Below are 24,782 nucleotides of genomic sequence, written 5' to 3'. Positions count from 1 at the left end.
AACTCCACCAAGAACTGTAGCCAGCTTGTTACGTGGCATGTCAAAGGTCAGATCTTACCCGTAACTTAGTCTTTATTTACCTTATTCATTCCCCTCTTTCCCTCGTCATTCGGTAAGTGGTATTGTCCTTCCTTTACTGCCTGCTTCCTTCCATCTCATCTTTATTGGTAGAGAAAGTAAGAGGGCAGCTTTGTAATGTGTGAAAGTTCAGCTCTTTTCCTTTGCTTAGTATATCTCCTTTATTTCCTTCCCTCCTCGTGTGGTAAGCAGTCAATTCTCCCTCCTTTACCTCCCTTTACCCACTTTATTCTCCCTTCCATCTCAGTGTTTTGGTAAAGAAATGCAATGTCAGGTTAACTCTACTGATTCTTATATTCAAGTCTGTCTTTATTTTTTCTCCTCTATTTCCTTCCATCCCTCGCTGTTTGGTAAGTAGTAAATTCTCCCTCCTTTACTGCCCTTGACCCACTTTATTCTCCCTGCCATCACAGTGTTTTGGTAAAGAAAGTGAGAAGGTAAGAGAGCCATTTGAGACGTGAGGTGTTAAAAGCCAGCCTTTCCTTTACTGTCTTTATTTCCTTCCATCTTGTCTTTTGTATGTAGTAAGCAGTGTCTGTTTGTCTATTTATTGCCAGACGCCTTAATCCCATACGGGGTGGCCACAAACAAATCGCCTCCACGTCGCCCTGTCCCTCTTCATTTCACTGCCCTGCTCCCAGTTCACACTCCCCTCTCTCATATACCTCTCCACTCCATCCCTCCATCTCATCCTTGGCCTCCCCCTCCCTCTTCCCCCCTCCCTCTTCCCCCCTCCACCTCACTCACATACACTCTCCTCGTCAGTCTCTCACTCTCCATCCCACCAGCTCACACCCCCATCTCTTCCATACTTCTCCACTCCATCCCTTCATCTCATCCTCGGCCTACCCCTCACCCCCCTTCCCTCCATCACACATTCCCTCTCACATACAATATTTCATGTAGCTCAGTGACAGAAAAAAATATTGCTACTCTACATCCTTTCCATAGCACTTCTTCGTGACTAGCATCATATTCTAACATTAATCTCAAGGGAGCGTCCATCATCCACTCACCCAATGTAAGGCTACTTCAGGGTGACTCTACATTGAGTGAGAAGCCAAATTATTTCTCGTAAGCCAGGAAATCATTTAATACGCTGGGTGGTAACCATATAACAACCCATATGTGTTCCCTACGTGTCAACAAGTGGGTTGGTGGAGGGTTAGTGCCCCTCCCCGTAAAACAACTAACTCAAATGGCTACTCCTTACGGGATTATGGCGTCTGGCAATAGATAGACAGATAGACATAAAACAACTAACTCAAATGGCCCCCCCTTACCGGATTATGGCGTCTGGCAATAGATAGATAGAATTGTATAGTGGCCTTGTTCTGTAAATCTATCTATGTCTGTCTATCTGTCTATGTCTGTCTATCTATGCATGTGGGTGTGAAGTATGGTATGTGAATTTACGAATATGTGACACCCAACCTTAGCATTTAGTGACCTCAGGGTTAGAGAGAGGGCAGCCTTCATGCGGTGGCACTGATATAACTGGTCAGATCCAGTGCCTGGTTATACACACGTCCCTCAACTCCCTCCCAGCTTGTATAAGTATGTGGCTGTGTGGGTGTGTAGTGGGTGGGTATTGGCCCTGAAAATATAATGGATTTGTTTTGTTTATAAGTAAGTGTAGATCCTTAGTGATGGTGCATTATTATTATTATTATTATTATTACTACTACTACTACTACTACTATTATTATTATTATTATTACTATTATTATTATTATTATTATTATTACTATTATTATTATTATTATTATTACTACTACTGTTATTATTATTATTATTATTATTATTATTATTCGTCAGCAGGTGAGTTCGTGGAGGGTTAGTGCCCCTCCCTGTAAAACAGAGTCAAACGGTCACCCCTTATGGGATTATGACGTCTGGCTATAGATATAGATAGATTATATTATTATTATTATTATTATTATTATTATTATATTGTAACTGCTGGTACTACTACAACTATTATTATTATTATTATTATTTCTGCAGTCACCATGCTTATATTCTACCCTGTGGAGACCGTTTGAACTATGGGATTTAAATATAACTGATTCAATTTCAAAATTTTAAATGTGCAGAAAGTTTATTTCAAATTTACCTACGATTGTGTAGAGATAAAAACAAAAAAAAAATAATGATAATAAATAGGTGAAATATACACTTGGCTTCATATATGGGTGTACAGTTCATAGCTAATTCTTTGTTTACATTACGTTTCTAGCAGTGTGTTAAAATATATGATCTGTGTTGAGTTATTTCTTGGTTAAATTTGCTAATATGACGCCTACAGAGAGATTTAACACACACACACACACACACACACACATTGTCATTTATCTGTCTGGAGTCAAAGGCTTTTCGTCTCATTAACTCTCCTCCTCTTACTGGCTCCCTTCAACCTCTGTCTCTTTGCCGCAATGTTGCATCTTTATCTCTTTTCTATCGCTACTTCAATGGTCACTGCTCCTCTTACTGGCTCCCTTCAACCTCTGTCTCTTTGCCGCACTGTTGCATCTTTATCTCTTTTCTATCGCTACTTCAATGGTCATTGCTCCTCTTATTGGCTCCCTTCAACCTCTGTCTCTTTGCCGCACTGTTGCATCTTTATCTCTTTTCTATCGCTACTTCAATGGTCACTGCTCCTCTTACTGACTCCCTTCAACCTCTGTCTCTTTGCCGCACTGTTGCATCTTTATCTCTTTTCTATCGCTACTTCAATGGTCACTGCTTCTCTTACTGGCTCCCTTCAACCTCTGTCTCTTTGCCGCACTGTTGCATCTTTATCTCTTTTCTATCACTACTTCAATGGTCACTGCTCCTCTTACTGGCTCCCTTCAACCTCTGTCTCTTTGCTGCACTGTTGCATCTTTATCTCTTTTCTATCACTACTTCAATGGTCACTGCTCCTCTTACTGGCTCCCTTCAACCTCTGTCTCTTTGCCGCACTGTTGCATCTTTATCTCTTTTCTATCGCTACTTCAATGGTCACTGCTCCTCTGAACTGTCTGCTTGCATCCCTCCACCTCTGTGACGGGCGCGTAGCACCCGTCTAGCAACAAACTCTCATCCCTTGTCTGTCCAACTCTCTAAAGCAAGAGTTAACCGTTACTCCCAGTCCTTCATTTATGCAACAGGTCAACTCTGGAACTGTCCCCCTCTGTCTGTATTTCCTACTGCCTATGACCTCCAGTGTAGGTAGGTAGGTAGGTAGGATGTAAGTTAACTAATACTCCCAGTCCTTCATGTATGCAACAGGTCAACTCTGGAATTGTCTCCTTCGGTCTGTATTTCTTACTGCCTATGACCTCCAGTGTAGGTAGGGGGTAAGTTAACTAATACTCCTAGTCCTTCATGTATGCAACAGGTCAGCTTTGGAACTCTCTCTCTCTGTCTGAATTTCCTACTGCCTATGACCTCCAGTTTTTGAAACGCAGTGTGTCCAGGCATCTCAAAATGAATGCATCTTGAATTTGGCTCTGTTATCTTTTTTTTTTTTCTTTTTTCTAGGAAGGAACAATTTTGCAGCTCGCAGCCTTGGGTTCCTTCTTCCTTGCATTTAAAAAAAAAAAGGTGTATATACTGTATGTTTTCGTGTGAGGTACGTGGATAGATAGACAGACAAATGAGGACGTTGAGGAGCATTGTGAATGAGAGACTGACTAGGAGAGTGTATGTGAGTGAGGTGGAGGGGCAGACCAAGGATGAGATGGAGGAGTGGAAAGATGTGAGGGAGGCGGGTGTGAGCTGAGGGCAGGGCAATGAAATGGCAGGGGACAGGGCGACATGGAGGCGATTAGTTTGTAGCCACCTGTTCTGGGATTAAGGCGTCTGACTAGTGTTACGGAACAGAAAACTGTCCCGCAAAGTTCCAGGTTCAAAACAAAAGAGTTAGGTAAAATTACAAGTTAAAGTTTAATGCTCAAACTAACAACAAAACATTCAGGACTCATAAGGATAATGTAATGGCAAAAAACAGGTTAAATATATGGTTAACTGCAATAGCCTCTATTAACACGAAATTAGCAAGAGTAAATTTATCTAAGTCAGCCCTGATAAAATGAGAAAACCAGATAATGCTCAGTGAATGCAAGATATATTATTACAGATACAAACTATTATTAATAAGGGCTGACACCCAAAACACATGAATCACAAAAACCTCACTAGGCCTAAGAATTAACACCTTATGCTATACAGTACAAGAAAAAATGTAATAACACTTATACTCAAATTACACAGCAGCTAGATGGCTGGAGACTTCCTGAGCACTCACAATAATAACTGTACAGGGGAGGACAGAGATGTGAGCAAAATGAGGAGTAGATCTAAGTGGCAATTAATGCAGAGACTGAGCTCATTATATAGGGGCCGGCAGAGCTTGATACAACTTGTAAGAAGGACGCGCAAATGAAGCCATAGGGGACAAAGAGTTGACAATCCTGTTCTGAACAATAGAAAGAACGACTTACTCTACTATAAGGGTTAGAAGGGGGGAGTGAGGTAGAACACGCTCGTGATCAAACATGCAGCATATTGTACGTTAGAATTACACAAAGGATGATGAAATCATAGGCTATGTAACACTAGATAGACAGACAGATAGATAGACAGGTAGATAGATAGATATATAGACAGCAAACTATATCTATGGTAATATTACATGCTTTCGTCTTCCAGGAACCCCCAGTGCAAGTCGACAGGAAGAGGAAGTAAGGGCATGGAGGTGAGTCGATGTCCTGTTTTTAATATTTTACGTTATTTTTGGGTTAATTTGGCCATGTGGGGAGGATGGACGATGAGAGACTGACTAGGAGAGTGTGTGGGTGAGGTGGAGGTGCAGGGAGAGAGGGAGAATGAGGGTGAAATGGAGAGATGTAGTGGAGAGGATGGAGAATGAGAGACTGACTAGAAGAGTGTGTGTGAGTGAGGTGGAGGGGGAGACCAAGGATGAGATGGAGTTATGGAGTGGAGAGGTTGGAGAATGAGAGACTGACTAGGAGAGTATGTGAGTGAGGTAGAGAGGGGGAGACCAAGGATGAGATGGAGGGATGGTATTAAGACACATGGTGTTGTACTTACACATAATACCAAACATAAACCTAACGCAGTACAAGGGACCTGGTTATATTGGGGGGAATCCTGGTCCGATAAAGCCGATGGTGCTATATCCGATGGTCCTAAAGGTGGTATTTTAGGCACATGTTTGAAAGTGAGTACAATAGCACATTCTAGTACTTCAAATGTCCACTGTGCTCATTTTACCCTACCTTGGCCCAGAATTTCACCCTTGTGCAGCTTATTTCACCTCCTTGTCATAGCACTTCTTCATGACTAGTACAGTACTACTATAGTCTCTTATTACAAGTCATAAGTCTTGTAATTTCAGGCCAGGTTGGTGTAAAAAGGGTAGGGAGGAAAAAAATGTTCAGATCAGGCATTGGCGACACCAGCAACTTTGTTGATGGTAATTCGACGAACGTTACGCACAAATCATTCAGTTTTCTCGGCATTTTGAGGGGATTCTGCCGCTGGAGGGTCGCCGTGGCTTCTCGTCCTCCTCCAGGGACGTTCTGCCCCTCTTGAAGCGCGAGTGCCACCAAAACACCTCCCCCGGCTTGTTGCTTCATTGCCATGGGCCTACAGTCACGGCGCACGACTCTGAGGTTGTTATTATCGTACCATGGCAACGTACCATTAAAAAGTGTCCGATTTCGTATCATTATACACGAATCATATTATTTGCACGAATATATTATACACAAATCTTATTATACACGAACATATTATACACGAATCACATGCGTCTCATACACTAAATCAGACGCACTTTTGAATGGTAGGTTGCCAGAACACGATAATAACCTCAGAGTCAAGCGCTGTGACTATAGTAAAGCATTTCAGTTGTCTCCATGGCTGATTTCCTGATTTTGATGCAGATTATGATGCTTTCTGCTCTAGTTCGTGGTCGTAGTGAGATCGCAAATAAGCACGTGTATATGGTCACAAAAACACTTCAAATGGTATTCTGTTAGTTAGGAAGGTTACTTAACACCAGTTCCTTACTGATTTATTGCTGGTTCTGCTCTGTTACTATATTCTTGTAGGTTATTCATGCAAACTGTGTCCATACTGAAAAGATACAGGAAGCAAACCAGGGGATGTTAATGGCTAGTTTGGAAAATAAATCACTAAGGAAGAGGTGTTCGGGAGCTGCCTTAACTGGTATTTGACAGCACGACGTCACACTGCATACTGACTCATGAAGGGTACTGCTCACCCCTGCCGCGTGCATGATCGCACCACACTCCGTTCCTTAGCATTAGGAAAAATCTCGGAACTTTTTATTGCACCTCATTGTTACAACTCGACGTTCAAGATGGAGAGATGGCAATTTTAGGCCAGGCTAAAGTACAAGAGTATAGCACTTCTTCGTGACTAGTATCTATTATTACAGCTCAATATTCAAGATGGAGAGACGGCAATTTTAGTCCAAGTTAGAGTAAAAAGAGTATAGCACTTCTTTATGACTAGCATCTATATTTACAAATCGGCATTCAAGATGGAGAGATGGCAATTATCGGCCAGGTTATAGTGAAAAGAGTGTAGCACTTCTTTGTGACTAGCATTTATCGTTACAGCTAGGCATTCAAGATGGAGAAATGGAGAGATGGCAATTTTAGACCAAGTTAGAATAAAAGGAGTATAGGAATTAATTTTTGTCCGCAGTCTGTGTGAAATTAGTGCTTGTGTGTGGCCAGTTATTTTCCTGTGTTTATAGTATCGATCTAAATTGTGTGACCTTGTGGTGTTGGCGCCCATCATCCACTCACTTGATGTAGTGCTGCCTACTTCTTCCTTAGCCTTTATCATTCTTTTTCTGTGTCTGTCCTCCTCTCTTCCTATTTCTCACCATCATCCACTCACTTGATGTAGTGCTGCCTACTACTTCCTTCACCTTTATCATTCTTTTTCTGTGTCTGTCCTCCTCTCTTCCTATTTCTCACCATCATCCACTCACTTGATGTAGTGCTGCCTGCTTCTTCCTTCACCTTTCTCATTCTTTTTCTGTGTCTGTCCTCCTCTCTTCCTATTTCTCACCATCATCCACTCACTTGATGTAGTGTTGCCTACTTCTTCCTTAGCCTTTATCATTCTTTTTCTGTGCCTGTCCTCCTCTCTTCCTATTTCTCACCATCATCCACTCACTTGATGTAGTGCTGCCTACTTCTTCCTTCACCTTTATCATTCTTTTTCTGTGTCTGTCCTCCTCTCTTCTATTTCTCACCATCATCCACTCACTTGATGTAGTGCTGCCTACTTCTTCCTTAGCCTTTATCATTCTTTTTCTGTGTCTGTCCTCCTCTCTTCCTATTTCTCACCATCATCCACTCACTTGACGTAGTGCTGCCTGCTTCTTCCTTCACCTTTATCATTCTTTTTCTGTGTCTGTCCTCCTCTCTTCCTATTTCTCACCATCATCCACTCACTTGATGTAGTGCTGCCTACTTCTTCCTTCACCTTTATCATTCTTTTTCTGTGTCTGTCCTCCTCTCTTCCTATTTCTCACCATCATCCACTCACTTGATGTAGTGCTGCCTACTTCTTCCTTCACCTTTATCATTCTTTTTCTGTGTCTGTCCTCCTCTCTTCCTATTTCTCCCAGCTTTCCTGTCACTTTTTATTACTTTTCTTTCCACCTCAGGTGACTCTACACTGAGTGACAAGCGTAATGGTTTCTTGGAAGCCAGGAAACCATTTACAACGCTGGGTGGTAACCATAGCACCAGATAACAGGGATGTGGAGCTTACTATGGTGCCCCTGGTAACTGGGTGGAGAGATGCAAGTGCGGCATCCACCCAGGAACCAAATCTTCATATTATACCACAAGGGAACATCGCCTCACTGCATGGGATGACCAAGCAGGGGCGATTCTTTGCCTGTGGTTGATTGGTCTGCTCATCCACATGCACTGGGAATACTGAAGAACAACCAGACAGTTATTTTACATTTAGAGGAACATATGGAAACAGGAAGGAATTATTGGAGGCTCTGTGTGGGTATTTTGGTGTTTACACGATATTTTTTTCTTTAGACTGAGAGGGTGTATGTAGGTGAAGTGGAGGGAGGGGGAGACCGAGGATGAGGTGGAGGGATGGAGCTGAGAGGTATATGAGGGAGGGGGGAGTGAGGTGGTGGGAGGGTTGTCAAATGGTGAGTGACTGAGTGACTTGGAGGCGCTTTGTCTGTGGCCACCCTTTGTAGGATTAGGGCGTCGGGGTATAGATAGATAGATAGATAGATCATTTTTTTCCACTCCCCCACCCAAAAAAAAAAAAATAATAATAATAATAATAATAATACATAGAGGCTTCAAAACCGTGCATTTCAAAATTTCAGATGACTTCGAATTTCTGTGTTTGCTGTATCCACTCCTGTAAGCCTGAATGTTAGGTTAGCTCCCAAACACCTTTCCCTTACTGATTTATTTTGGTTTTGGCTGGCTGATATCCTTTTGTACGTTGTTTGTGCAGAGTATGGTGATATTGGAAGGATTTATGTAACACAGAAGAGGACAGTAAGGTGTAATAAACAAAATAAATCACTTAGGAAAAGGTGTTAGGGAGCTTTATGCAGAGTATGGTGATATTGGAAGGATTTATGTAACACAGAAGAGGACAGTAAGGTGTAATAAACAAAATAAATCACTTAGGAAAAGGTGTTAGGGAGCTTTATGCAGAGTATGGTGATATTGGAAGGATTTATGTAACACAGAAGAGGACGGTAAGGTGTAATAAGCAAAATAAATCACTTAGGAAAAGGTGTTAGGAAGCTTTATGCAGAGTATGGTGATATTGGAAGGATTTATGGAACACAGAAGAGGACAGTAAGGTGTAATAAGCAAAATAAATCACTTAGGAAAAGGTGTTAGGGAGCTTTATGCAGAGTATGGTGATATTGGAAGGATTTATGTAACACAGAAGAGGACAGTAAGGTGTAATAAACAAAATAAATCACTTAGGAAAAGGTGTTAGGGAGCTTTATGCAGAGTATGGTGATATTGGAAGGATTTATGTAACACAGAAGAGGACAGTAAGGTGTAATAAACAAAATAAATCACTTAGGAAAAGGTGTTAGGGAGCTTTATGCAGAGTATGGTGATATTGGAAGGATTTATGTAACACAGAAGAGGACAGTAAGGTGTAATAAACAAAATAAATCACTTAGGAAAAGGTGTTAGGAAGCTTTATGCAGAGTATGGTGATATTGGAAGGATTTATGTAACACAGAAGAGGACAGTAAGGTGTAATAAACAAAATAAATCACTTAGGGAAAGGTGTTAGGGAGCTTTATGCAGAGTATGATGATATTGGAAGGATTTATGTAACACAGAACAGGACGGTAAGGTGTAATAAGCAAAATAAATCACTTAGGAAAAGGTGTTAGGGAGCTCTCATAATCCACCTGTGAGAAAGAGGTAGGGGAGGTGAGCTACCTTGATATGGTATTCTAGTATGATTAGGAAGGTTACTTAACACCTTTTCCTTACTGATTTATTCCTGATTCTGCTCCATATTCTTGTGTGTTATTCGTGCAACTAAAAAGATATAAGAAACAAACCAGGGGATAAGAAGGAGTGGTTTGGAAAATAAAATCGCCAAGGAAGAGGTGTTAGGGAGCTTCCATATGTGGTATTTGACTATTAAATGTGTGTGTGTGTGTGTGTGTGTGTGTGTGTACGTGTTGGTATATAAACATTTATGTGTACTGACTTTAATGTGTGTGTGTGTGTGTGTGTGTGTTGGCATAGTAAACATTTATGTGTATTGACTTTAATGTGTGTGTGTGTGTGTGTGTGTGTGTGTGTGTGTGTGTGTGTGTGTGTGTGTGTGTGTGTGTGTGTGTGTGTTGGCATAGTAAACATTTATCTGTATTCACTTTAATGTGTGTGTGTGTGTGTGTGTGTGTGTACGTGTTGGCATATAAACATTTATGTGTATTCACTTTAATGTGTGTGTGTGCGTGTGTGTACGTGTTGGCATATAAACATTTATGTGTATTCAATTTAATGTGTGTGTGTGTGTGTGTGTGTACGTGTTGGCATATAAACATTTATGTGTATTCACTTTAATGTGTGTACGTGTGTGTACGTGTTGGCATATAAACATTTATGTGTATTCACTTTAATGTGTGTACGTGTGTGTGTGTGTACGTGTTGACATGTAAACATTTATGTGTATTCACTTTAATGTGTGTGCGTGTGTGTACGTGTTGGCATATAAACATTTATGTGTATTCACTTTAATGTGTGTACGTGTGTGTGTGTCAGCATATAACCATGTATGTGTACCAAACTGCCATGCCTTTCCCTTGGTGTGTACATCTTGTAAGCCAGAGGGAGCAAGATCTGGTAGCACGATTGTTGTTGTACTCACACTGCTCTCTTTCTCTCTCTCTCCCTGCGTACACGGCCATCGCTGGTGTCGGTGTGGTGTTGCTGGTGTTGCGTGCATTGTGGTGTCATCTGCTACGTCTCAACACTCTTCTTCTCTGCCTAAACTCCTTCAACGTGTCAACATTTTAACGTGTTCCGCAAACCCCTCCTCTTCCTGCCCATGCTTATGTCCATTCTCTCTTGTGTTCCGTGTTAATTCATACTTGCTTCTCCACCCTCCTGCTCCTCTTCTTCCTTCTTCCCTCTTCTCTTCTTCCTTCTCCTCTTTCTTCCCTAAATGTCGATATTCAAACGTCTTCCCCATACCTCTCCTCTTCCTTCCCACACTTACGTCCATTCTCCTTTGTCACCCATGTGTGTGAATTCAAACATTATCGCTTCTGTCTTTCGTGTCCTCTTCTCATACCACCTCATACCACCTTGTCATACCACTTCATACCACCTTCTCATACCACCTTCTCATACCACCTCATACCACCTTCTCATACCACCTCATACCACCTTCTCATACCACCTCATACCACCTTCTCATACCACCTCATACCACCTTCTAATACCACCTCATACCACCTTCTCATACCACCTCATACCACCTTCTCATACCACCTCATACCACCTTCTCATACCACCTCATACCACCTTCTCATACCACCTTCTCATACCACCTCATACCACCTTCTCATACCACCTTCTCATACCACCTTCTCATACCACCTTCTCATACCACCTCATACCACCTTCTCATACCACCTTCTCATACCACCTCCTCATACCACCTCCTCATACCACCTCATACCACCTCCTCATACCACCTTCTCATACCACCTTCTCATACCACTTCATACCACCTTCTCATACCACCTTCTTATACCACCTCCTCATACCACCTTCTCATACCACCTCATACCACCTTCTCATACCACCTCATACCACCTCATACCACCTTCTTATACCACCTCCTCATACCACCTCATACCACCTTCTCATACCACCTCATACCACCTTCTCATGCCACCTCATACCACCTTCTCATACCACCTCATACCACCTCCTCATACCACCTTCTCATACCACCTTCTCATACCACCTCATACACCTTCTCATACCACCTCATACCACCTTCTCATACCTCCTTCTCGTACCACCTCATACCACCTTCTCATACCACCTCATACCACCTTCTCATACCACCTTCTCATACCACCTCATACCACTTTCTCATACCACCTTCTTATACCCCATCATACCACCTCATACCACCACCTCATACCACCTCATACCACCTTCTCATACCACCTCATACCACCTTCTAATACCACCTTCTCATACCACCTTCTCATACCACCTCATACCACCTTCTCATACAACCTTCTCATACAACCTTCTCATACAACCTTCTCATACCACCTCATACCACCTTCTCATACCACATTCTCATACCACCTTCTCATACCACCTCATACCACCTTCTCATACCACCTTATACCACCTTCTTATACCACCTTCTCATACCACCTTCTCATACCACCTTCTCATATCACCTTCTCATACCACCTCATACCACCTTCTCATACCACCTCATACCACCTTCTCATACCACCTCATACCACCTTCTCATACCACCTTCTCATACCACCTCATACCACCTTCTCATACCACCTCATACCAATTTTTCATACCACCTCATACCACCTTCTCATACCACCTCATACCACCTTCTCATACCACCTCATACCACCTTCTCATACCACCTCATACCACCTTCTCATACCACCTCATACCACCTTCTCATACCACCTCATACCACCTTCTCATACCACCTTATACCACCTTCTCATACCACCTCATACCACCTTCTCATACCACCTTCTCATACCACCTTCTCATACCACCTTCTCATACCCTCATACCACCTTCTCATACCACCTTCTTATACCACCTCATACCACCTTCTCATACCACCTCATACCACCTTCTCATACCACCTTTCCCACACTCTTCGATATGTCCAACTCACTTCATTCTTTGTCATCTCTCATCGTATTTATTTTCCATTCTCTCACTTCTCTCCCTTTTTCTCTCTCTATTCTCTCACTTTGTCCCATTCTCTTTCATCTTGCATGCTCCTGAATCCTACTTTCTCACTTCTTTATCTTTCCTATCTCTACTTGCTCACATTTTGGTGTTCCCTGTCCTCTTGTTGTTAAATCAATCTCTCTCTCTCTCTCTCTCTCTCTCTCTCTCTCTCTCTCTCTCTCTATCAATCTCTATCTTTCTGTTCACATTTTCGTGTTCCCTGCTGTCTTGTTAAATCCTCTCTCTCTCTCTCTCTCTCTCTCTCTCTCTCTCTCTCTCTCTCTCTCTCTCTCTCTCCCCTGCACCCCCTGGCCTGCCTTCTCGTTGTGTTGCTGGTCGTCAGTGTTACCGAAGACGAAGGCACACCTGACCTTGGCCCGGGTCAGGTCGTGCCCCGAGGATATAGAGACATACTAACAGGTCAGTGGTGTGTGCTAGCTCTATCTCTAACTCTCTTGCTCACTCTAACTAAATCTAAGTGTAATTCTAATCCTCCATATCACTCTCTAACTCTTACATTAATTCTCTGTCACTAATTCTCTCTCTAACTCTCATTTTAAATCTAGTTCTAAATCTAATTCTCTATCTCTAATTCTCCATCTCTCTAACTCTGTCTTAATTCATTCTAAATCTAACTCTCTCTCTCTCTCTCTCTCTCTCTCTCTCTCTCTCTCTCTCTCTCTCTCTCTCTCTCTCTCTCTCTCTCTCTCTCACAGAGGCAGTCCTCATTATAAATCTACAGTGTGTCCCAAAATTCAAATTAAACAAATCATTGAAGTGAAGTTGTTAAGGGAAAATTAACTTAAAATTACAGAGAAATAAAAAAAAAATAAACATTTAAGAATAAGCTTTTAAAATGTTATAGAAATATATTAGTACTGAAAATCAGGCATGAAAACAGTCGAAAGATAATTATAATGAGTCTCAGGGAATTTAAAATAAAAATATATATAATTACTGAAGAATAAACAGCAGAAAAAGATTTATAATGAGGACTGACTGTACGTTGTTGATGTTTTTAAAAATATATTCCCTGTTGGAGCAAAATAAACAAATGTTCTTTTTAAAATATATGTCACTAAAGCTTTCAATTTCAGCGCCTCTGATCTCTACATTGCGATATATATATAGTAAGCATAAATAACAATAATTATACTCCGTTTTTTTTTTTAATCGAGGCGAAGATGCACTTGAGAGATTGGTGATTATTGGCTGAATGCAACATTACTTCAGAATCTAGCATTATTAACTGACAACAAATATCTGAGGGGGAAATTTGGGTTAGTAAATATTTTTAGGACATGTCACATTCAGCCAATCGTCATCAACATATCAAGCGCATCTTCACCTCAATTGAAAAAACGGAGTATAGGATGTTTACAGGCATAACACGTATCAGTATCTATTTAATTAACATAAATAACCATAATTACAGGAAAATAACTAATTAGAACAAAAATAACTAATTAGAATGTTTAGTCATGACACGTATCGGTATATATTAAAAAAAGAAATAACAGGAAAAATAAGTCATTAGGACAAGAATAACAATAATTTGAACAAAAATAACAGGAATTGGGATGTTTACAACCATCACATGCACCAATATATATTTAATAAACAATAATAATTATACAGCAATAATAATAGTAATAATCATACAGTAATATAATAACAATACAGTAAAACCTCACTATAACGGACTAATTAGGGCCCAAGGCATCCCGAAAAAAGCAAACGTCCGATAAAAACGACATTGGCCTTCTCCCTGATATCACGGACATTTTCCAGTATGCAGTAGCAGACATAGTCCGGATGACACCAATGGTTTTTACACTGTTTTCGCTACCATTGCAGTATTGTATTATACCTTCACTACAATAACCCAGTGGTGTAATATATAATACTGTAGTGTGTTATACCTTCACTGTAATAACCCAGTTGTGTAATATATAATACTGTAGCGTGTTATACCTTCACTACAATAACCCAGTGGTGTAATATATAATACTGTAGTGTGTTATATCTTCACTACAATAACCCAGTGGTGTAATATATAATAATATAGTGTGTTATACCTTCACTACAATAACCCAGTGGTGTAATATATAATACTGTAGTGTGTTATACCTTCACTGTAATAATCCAGTGGTGTAATATATATATATAATGATACTGTACTGTACACTGATAAACATGTCTTTTATTTATCTTATTGTGGTGAACACAGCTGAAGTGGTCAGGCAGTCCGCAATGCTTCTGGCTTTATCGGACATTTTCTGATATACTGAATAAGTATTTAGTCCGGTCGGCTCCTTGAGTCTGATAAAAGCGAATTCCGGTATATTGCGGTCCGTTATATCAAGGTTTTACTGTAATTAAAATGTTTACAGCCATAAGGCATTAATATATAATATACAAAATTAACCCCTTATGGGATGATGGTGTCTGGCAATAGATAGATAGATAGATAGATAGAACAGCAGTAATTAGAATGTTTTAAGTCATAATGCATATCAGTATATATTTGATAAACACAAGTAACAGTAATTAGAATCTTTAAATCATAATGTATCAGTATAAGTAATTAGAATGATTACAGCCCTAACACACATCAGTATACAGCCATAACACATCAGTATACAGCCCTAACACACATCAGTATACAGCCTTAACACATCAGTATACAGCCTTAACACACATCAGTATACAGCCTTAACACATCAGTATACAGCCTTAACACACATCAGTATACAGCCTTAACACACATCAGTATACAGCCTTAACACATCAGTATACAGCCTTAACACACATCAGTATACAGCCTTAACACACATCAGTATACAGCCTTAACACATCAGTATACAGCCCTAACACACATCAGTATACAGCCCTAACACATATCAGTATACAGCCTTAACACACATCAGTATACAGTCCTAACACATCAGTATACAGCCTTAACACACATCAGTATACAGCCCTAACACATCAGTATACAGCCTTAACACACATCAGTATACAGCCTTAACACACATCAGTATACAGCCTTAACACACATCAGTATACAGCCCTAACACATCAGTATACAGCCTTAACACACATCAGTATACAGCCTTAACACACATCAGTATACAGCCTTAACACACATCAGTATACAGCCCTAACACATCAGTATACAGCCCTAACACATCAGTATACAGCCTTAACACATCAGTATACAGCCCTAACACATCAGTATACAGCCTTAACACATCAGTATACAGCCCTAACACATCAGTATACAGCCATAACACATCAGTATACAGCCTTAACACATCAGTATACAGCCCTAACACATCAGTATACAGCCCTAACACATCAGTATACAGCCCTAACACATCAGTATACAGCCATAACACATCAGTATACAGCCATAACACATCAGTATACAGCCTTAACACACATCAGTATACAGCCATAACACACATCAGTATACAGCCTTAACACACATCAGTATACAGCCTTAACACACATCAGTATACAGCCATAACACATATCAGTATACAGCCTTAACACATCAGTATACAGCCATAACACATCAGTATACAGCCTTAACACACATCAGTATACAGCCTTAACACACATCAGTATACAGCCTTAACACACATCAGTATACAGCCTTAACACATCAGTATACAGCCCTAACACACATCAGTATACAGCCTTAACACATCAGTATACAGCCTTAACACACATCAGTATACAGCCCTAACACACATCAGTATACAGCCTTAACACATCAGTATACAGCCTTAACACATCAGTATACAGCCTTAACACACATCAGTATACAGCCTTAACACACATCAGTATACAGCCTTAACACATCAGTATACAGCCTTAACACACATCAGTATACAGCCATAACACATCAGTATACAGCCCTAACACACATCAGTATACAGCCTTAACACATCAGTATACAGCCTTAACACATCAGTATACAGCCTTAACACATCAGTATACAGCCTTAACACATCAGTATACAGCCTTAACACACATCAGTATACAGCCTTAACACACATCAGTATACAGCCTTAACACATCAGTATACAGCCTTAACACATCAGTATACAGCCTTAACACATCAGTATACAGCCTTAACACACATCAGTATACAGCCTTAACACATCAGTATACAGCCCTAACACACATCAGTATACAGCCTTAACACACATCAGTATACAGCCTTAACACATCAGTATACAGCCTTAACACATCAGTATACAGCCTTAACACATCAGTATACAGCCTTAACACACATCAGTATACAGCCTTAACACACATCAGTATACAGCCTTAACACATCAGTATACAGCCTTAACACATCAGTATACAGCCTTAACACATCAGTATACAGCCTTAACACACATCAGTATACAGCCTTAACACACATCAGTATACAGCCTTAACACATCAGTATACAGCCTTAACACATCAGTATACAGCCCTAACACACATCAGTATACAGCCTTAACACATCAGTATACAGCCATAACACACATCAGTATACAGCCTTAACACACATCAGTATACAGCCATAACACATCAGTATACAGCCTTAACACATCAGTATACAGCCTTAACACATCAGTATACAGCCTTAACACATCAGTATACAGCCATAACACACATCAGTATACAGCCTTAACACACATCAGTATACAGCCTTAACACATCAGTATACAGCCTTAACACATCAGTATACAGCCATAACACACATCAGTATACAGCCTTAACACACATCAGTATACAGCCTTAACACATCAGTATACAGCCATAACACACATCAGTATACAGCCTTAACACACATCAGTATACAGCCTTAACACATCAGTATACAGCCATAACACACATCAGTATACAGCCTTAACACACATCAGTATACAGCCATAACACACATCAGTATACAGCCATAACACATCAGTATACAGCCATAACACACATCAGTATACAGCCTTAACACACATCAGTATACAGCCATAACACACATCAGTATACAGCCTTAACACACATCAGTATACAGCCTTAACACACATCAGTATACAGCCATAACACATCAGTATACAGCCATAACACACATCAGTATACAGCCTCAGTATACAGCCATAACACACATCAGTATACAGCCTTAACACACATCAGTATACAGCCATAACACATCAGTATACAGCCATAACACACATCAGTATACAGCCATAACACATCAGTATACAGCCTTAACACACATCAGTATACAGCCATAACACATCAGTATACAGCCTTAACACACATCAGTATACAGCCTTAACACATCAGTATACAGCCTTAACACATCAGTATACAGCCTTAACACATCAGTATACAGCCATAACACATCAGTATACAGCCTTAACACATCAGTATATATTTGATAAACACAAATAATTCACCGGAAAATACAGGAATAATACCTAACCATCAGTAAGCCATTGCGTGCACTGGCAAGATCATTTTGAATTAACATCATAAAGTTATTTTTTTTTCTAACTCAAAATGTCTTAGTTATTGGTGTAGCAAATATGGCTTGTAAAATTGTCCAGTTGTTATTATTATTATTATTATTATTATTATTATTATTATTATTATTATTATTATTTCTGCTACCACTACTAGTACGTCTACTACTACTACTACTACTACTACTACTACTACTACTTGTAAAATTGTCCAGTTTTGAATTTTAATTAATGGAAAAATTAATAATAACGACATTGATGATAATTTTGGTTTTATCAGCACAAGTCGTTTTTTAAAATTGATGTCTTCTGAAAATATTTTTGACATATTAAGCACTTGCATGGATGAGTGTGATCTAATGTAAACTAGAAAAAAATTGAAAGTTGGAAAATATTAAGCTAATTATTATTATTGTTATTATTATTATTATTATTATTATTTCTGCTATCACAACTCCTATTTCTAATGCTAGTATTATTTCTGTTACTACTACTACTACTACTACTACTACTACTACTACTACTACTACTACTACTACTACTACTACTACTATTATTATTATTATTAATATTATTATTTTTATTATTATTATTCATTGATAAAGGCTCCATCATAAAAGCATGTACGAAGTCTGTATGGACGAATATAAAAACCCGTTAAGTACCATTACTGATTCCAGAGTGTACAGCTGCTAGTGCATAGATGGTTGTAAAGAAAATAAATAGATAAAGAATTGGTGTTAAGTACAAAGGTAAAGAATTCATGTTAAATAGGAATGAAGAATTGATGTTTGAATAAGATATAAAGAATTGATGTTAAACAAAAGGGTATAGAATTGATGATTGAATAAAGAGTAAAGAATTGATGTTACGTAATAAAGAATTGATGTTTAATATAATAAAGAAATAAAGAATTCTGTAAATAATCCTAATAAACACTACATAGTTCTCTTTATCTGATATTGCTGGCTTGACGCATGGTAGAGTTGGGTTGAACTGTAGGGAGTTGGATCGGATACACAAACGCATTTACAACTAATTCATGATCGTTCGTTTGAAGGCTCCAACATGCATGCATTGTCCGTGGTCACCTAATGGCGGCTCTCCATACTGCTTGATCTCTGGCAGCTTCTCTGTTCAGTCCCTTATCCCTGAGGTCACACTCAATGACCTCGTCCCAGTTTTTTTCCGTGTACTTCCCCTAACATTCACACCTCTTACCTTCTACACGCAGTTGTCATCCTCCATCCTGTCCACATGCCAAAACCATCTCAATCTACCCCTCCTCATTACAACACCAATACACTCCAGTCTCATCCTTCCTCCCAAACCATCTCAGTCTACCCCTCCTCATCACAACACCAATACACTCCAGTCCCATCCTTCCTCCCAAACCATCTCAATCTACCCCTCCTCATCACAACACCAATACACTCCAGTCCCATCCTTCCTCCCAAACCATCTCAGTCTACCCCTCCTCATCACAACACCAATACACTCCAGTCCCATCCTTCCTCCCAAACCATCTCAATCTACCCCTCCTCATCACAACACCAATACACTCCAGTCCCATCCTTCCTCCCAAACCATCTCAATCTACCCCTCCTCATCACAACACCAATACACTCCAGTCCCATCCTTCCTCCCAAACCATCTCAATCTACCCCTCCTCATCACAACACCAATACACTCCAGTCCCATCCTTCCTCCCAAACCATCTCAATCTACCCCTCCTCATCACAACACCAATACACTCCAGTCCCATCCTTCCTCCCAAACCATCTCAATCTACCCCTCCTCATCACAACACCAATACACTCCAGTCCCATCCTTCCTCCCAAACCATCTCAATCTATCCCTCCTCATCACAACACCAATACACTCCAGTCCCATCCTTCCTCCCAAACCATCTCAATCTACCCCTCCTCATCACAACACCAATACACTCCAGTCCCATCCTTCCTCCCAAACCATCTCAATCTACCCCTCCTCATCACAACACCAATACACTCCAGTCCCATCCTTCTTCCCACACCATCTCAGTCTACCCCTCCTCATCACAACACCACTCCAGCCCATCCTACCCTTTAACTCTTCCATCGTAAACCTAGCCCACCCAGGCCTCACACTCAGGGACTCACTGCACATCCACCTAATCATTGTCATTTTTGTACATTTGAGCCTACGATAAAAAAAAAACACATAAACATTGTCATATTTATTTTCTTGCATCCCTAACTACAATGCCTCAGTAATAAATGTCAAATTATTATAAGAAGAGCTGCGAACATGAATGGATATTTTTTATACGATAATTTGATAGACAATGAAGGTACATTAGGGAAAATGGATCCTAAATTTCTCAAAAAAAAAAAAAAGGATCTGCCACCACATTGCATTTATGTTGGGGGTTCATTTTATACTGGTAGTTGTTTTGTATGTAAGAAAGAAGGAACCAAAGGCCAGGAACCCACAAAATTTTTCCCTCCATGAAAAAACATAAAGCCAAAGTCAAGCTCCGTCATGTTGGGAATTGATGGTAAACGTTTGTGTATCCGACCCCAGACTGGTCGTAGGTGCGCCACGCCAGCTTTAGTACTGTCTCACGCTGCCTGGCCCACTGCACACCATTGCTATATGGCGCTTGAAGCCAAATATAGAAAGCGTAACGTTGCCACATCTCTCTGGAGAATGGAACATATCTCTAGTCTCTTCAGATCTTTTATAACGTTACCACATCTCTCTGGACAATGGAACATGCAGTATATCGTGTCTTTGGATCTCTCAAAAATTGCCACATCTTTCCGGACAAAGAAACATGCAGTATAGTCTTTGGATCTCTCATAACATTGCCAGATCTTTCCGGACAATTGAATGTGTCTCGGGTCTCTTTCTGGAGATCACGTAATGTTGCCATATCTCTCCAGACTATGAAGTGCAAATCTAGTCTCTTTGGATATCTCATAACATTGCCACATCTCTCCGGACAATGAAACATAGGGTATATCAAGCCTTCGGATGTCTCACAACTTTGCCACATCTTTCCAGACAATTGGATGTATCTCTAGTCTGTTTATGGAGATTGCGTAACATTGCCATATCTCTCTGCACTATGAAACATTAACCTTGTCTCTCGGGAGGTCTCGTAACATTGTCATATGAAACTGTGGAATGTATCTCTAGTGTCTTTAGAGATCTCCCAGCATTGCCATATCTCTCTGGACTGTGAATCGCATATCTAGTCTCCTCGGATCTTTCATAACATTGCCATATCTCTCCAGACAGTCAAACATATGTCTTTTTTTTTTTCTTTTTTATATATATAATCTCGAAACGTTGCCACATCTTTCCGGACAATCGGCTGTATCTCTGGTCTCTTTTTGGAGATTGCGTAACGTTTCCATATCTCTCCAGACTCTGAGACATATATCTAGTCTCTTCGGATCTATCATAACATTGCCACATCTTTCTGGATTATGTAGAGTTTATCAGGTCTCTTTGGAGATTCATAACATCGCTGTATCTCTCCGGACGGTGGAGCATATATCAAATCTCTTTGGGTCACACAATGGCCAGTTCAGTCAGATAAAAACACACCAACAGAGGGAGAAAAGAAAAACAGATACAATAATACATAGATATACGATACCCCTAGATGCAATACCCCAGCTTAACGATGGGGGTGGAAATACCACCATACCCCACCTAACGATGGCCAAACCCCAGTTTAACGATGGGTTTTGATTTTTTTAACCGATTTTGATGGTATTATAGACTAAAAAATGTGTTTAGGTTGATTTATAAACAATTTTTAGACTTAGATTAGTGTGTTTTAGCCATAGGTGAGGTGAACGTTGTCATTTTGGGGTACAGTTTACTAAGTTTGATTTTTTTCCAGACTTATATTTGGTGATTTTCAGATTTAATTTGTTGGTTTTAGTGAGTTATTTACAGGTGTTAGACTTAGGTCAGCTTCTTTGACAGCTGTTAGGCCATTTAGATTGGCTTTAAACATGTTTTGGGGCTCATCTGGGTGGGTTTTGGGCTTGGTTTGGGAGGAAACCCAAGGCGGGTAAATGTTCCACATTGAAATACATGTTAAAAGTACCCTGATATACGATACCCCGCCTAATGATGGGGTTTTACCTAACTAATTACATCGTTAAACCGGGGTATGCCTGCATATCTTTTCATGGGGTCAGGTTCATGTTATGTTATGCAGTTATCTTGTTATTTTATGTTATGCCGTGTTCTGTTAGTGCTATGCTATGTTGTATGTTCTGTTATGTTAGATTATGCCTTATGTTATCTGTTATGCTGTGTTGTTTTCTTATTTTAATGTTATACAGTGTTTTGTTATGCACCATACCTTACTTTATACTGTGCTATGCTGTATGTTATGTTGCAGTATGTTATATTACTGTGTTATGGTATATTTTATTATTGTCTGTCCTTATGCTACAATGAGTTATGTTTTGTTATCCTGGGTATTACTATTTATCTGTCTATCTATCTATTGCCAGACTCCTCAATCTCATAAGAGGTGGCCACAAACAAATCACCTCCATGTCGCCATGTCCCCCGCCATTTCACTGCCTTGCTTCCAGCTCACACTCCCCTCTCTCATATACCTCTCCACTCCATTTCTCCAGTTCATTCTTGGCCTCCCCGTCCCTGTCCCCCCCCCCTCCACCTCACTCACATACACTCTCCTAGTCAGCCTCTCGCTCTCCATCCTCTCCACATGACCAAACCACCTCAGTGTATTATTTACTCCTAACGCTTACTATCACATCCACATCCACACCACAACACTCCTTCACTTCCTCATGTCAGTCTGTCTCTCCATGTAACTCCACATCCACATCCACACCACAACACTCCTTCACTTCCTCATTTGTCAGTCTGTCTCTCCATGTAACTCCACATCCACATCCACACCACAATGCTCCTTCACTTCCTCATTTGTCAGTCTGTCTCTCCATGTAACTCCACATCCACACCACAACACTCCTTCACTTCCTCATTTGTCAGTCTGTCTCTCCATGTAACTCCACATCCACACCATAACGCTCCTTCACTTCCTCATTTGTCTGTCTGTCCATGTAACTCCACATTCACATCCACACCACAACGCTCTTTCACTTCCTCATTTGTCTGTCTGTCTCTCCATGTAACTCCACATCCACACCACAACACTCCTTCACTTCCTCATTTGTCAGTCTGTCTCTCCATGTAACTCCACATCCACACCACAACGCTCCATCACTTCCTCATTTGTCTGTCTGTCCCTGTAACTCCACATTCACATCCACACCACAACGCTCCTTCACTTCCTCATTTGTCTGTCTGTCCATGTAACTCCACATCCACACCACAACACTCCTTCACTTCCTCATTTGTCTGTCTGTCCATGTAACTCCACATTCACATCCACACCACAACGCTCCATCACTTCCTCATTTGTCTGTCTGTCTCTCCACGTGACCTGTTAATGGGTTGCTATGTTATGCTGTGTTATTGCAGTTTGTGTTATGTGCCGTTATGTTATGTTATACTCGGTTATGTTATGCCATCTTGTTATGTATGATCACGGCACAGTTGAACAGAGAACATTGGTAGTCAGGTAATTGAACTGAACACACGTCACACTACCCAATCATGCTAGTCACGAAGAAGTGCTATGGAATGGATGTAGAGCTGTGGTATTGTACTTCATTGCTCTTGTAGTATTGTTTAATAATAATAATAATGATAATATTTATGTAGCGTTCTTCAGTAACTCTCTCTCTCTCTCTCTCTCTCTCTCTCTCTCTCTTGGCCCAGATTTTCGTCCTTTTGCAGCTTATTTCACACAGCTCAGTGGCAAAGACAATACTGTGGCTCTACATCCTTTCCATAGCACTTCTTCGTGACTAGGAGGAGAAAGGTAGTACTATGACATTACTTGCTTTCCATAGCACTTCTTTGTGACTAGCAGAAAATACTGTGGCTCGTCATCCATTCCGTAGCACTTCTTCGTGACTAGCATCATATTCTAGTGTTAATCTATTGCCATAACACAACATTGACGATGGAGGATGGCAACTGTAGGCCAAGTTAGAGTGAAAAGAGTAGTAATGAAGGGATTAGCGCACTTCTTCGTGACTAGCATCATAGTGTAGATGGAGATATGGCAATTTTAGACCAAGTTATTGCAAAAAAAAAGGGAAAAAGATGTAGTGTGTTTTATTATTATTATTATTATTATTATTGTTATTATTGTTATTATTATTATTATTATTATTATTATTTTTACATCATGTCTTACAAAATTCTGACTGATACTGTTCTTATTTCGACTTCAGCTAATCTTTATTATTATTATTATTATTATTATTATTATTAATTTTTTTTCACTTATCTTAAATGTCAGGACCAACTTGCCTGGCCCAGGGTTCCTACGCTCCTCATTGGGTGACATAGGATTAGATGATGGATGGATGGATTATTATTATTATTATTATTATTATTATTATTATTATTACTATTATTGTTGTTACTGTTATTAGTATTATTATTATTATTATTATTATTATTATTATTATTATTATTATGATTACTATTATTATTATTATTATTATTATTATTATTATTA

General features: G+C 40.0%; 1 protein-coding gene across 1 annotated transcript in view; it reads left to right on the top strand.

The window, feature by feature from the left end:
- LOC145409824 (uncharacterized) overlaps positions 1-24,782 on the top strand; it is a 198,774-nt gene that overhangs the window by 159,776 nt on the left and 14,216 nt on the right. Inside the window, exons 25-26 of the mRNA XM_080280131.1 lie at positions 4,774-4,819; positions 12,970-13,046. Of these exons, the coding sequence (XP_080136257.1) occupies positions 4,774-4,819; positions 12,970-13,046 (123 nt within the window). The remainder of the gene's footprint in view (positions 1-4,773; positions 4,820-12,969; positions 13,047-24,782) is intronic.

Source organism: Coenobita brevimanus, chromosome 9, assembly GCF_032717465.1.
Source record: "Coenobita brevimanus isolate Jiangsu-jjx chromosome 9, ASM3271746v2, whole genome shotgun sequence".
Classification (NCBI taxonomy): Eukaryota; Metazoa; Arthropoda; class Malacostraca; order Decapoda; family Coenobitidae; genus Coenobita; species Coenobita brevimanus.
This window is presented reverse-complemented; position numbering and strand designations above follow the sequence as displayed.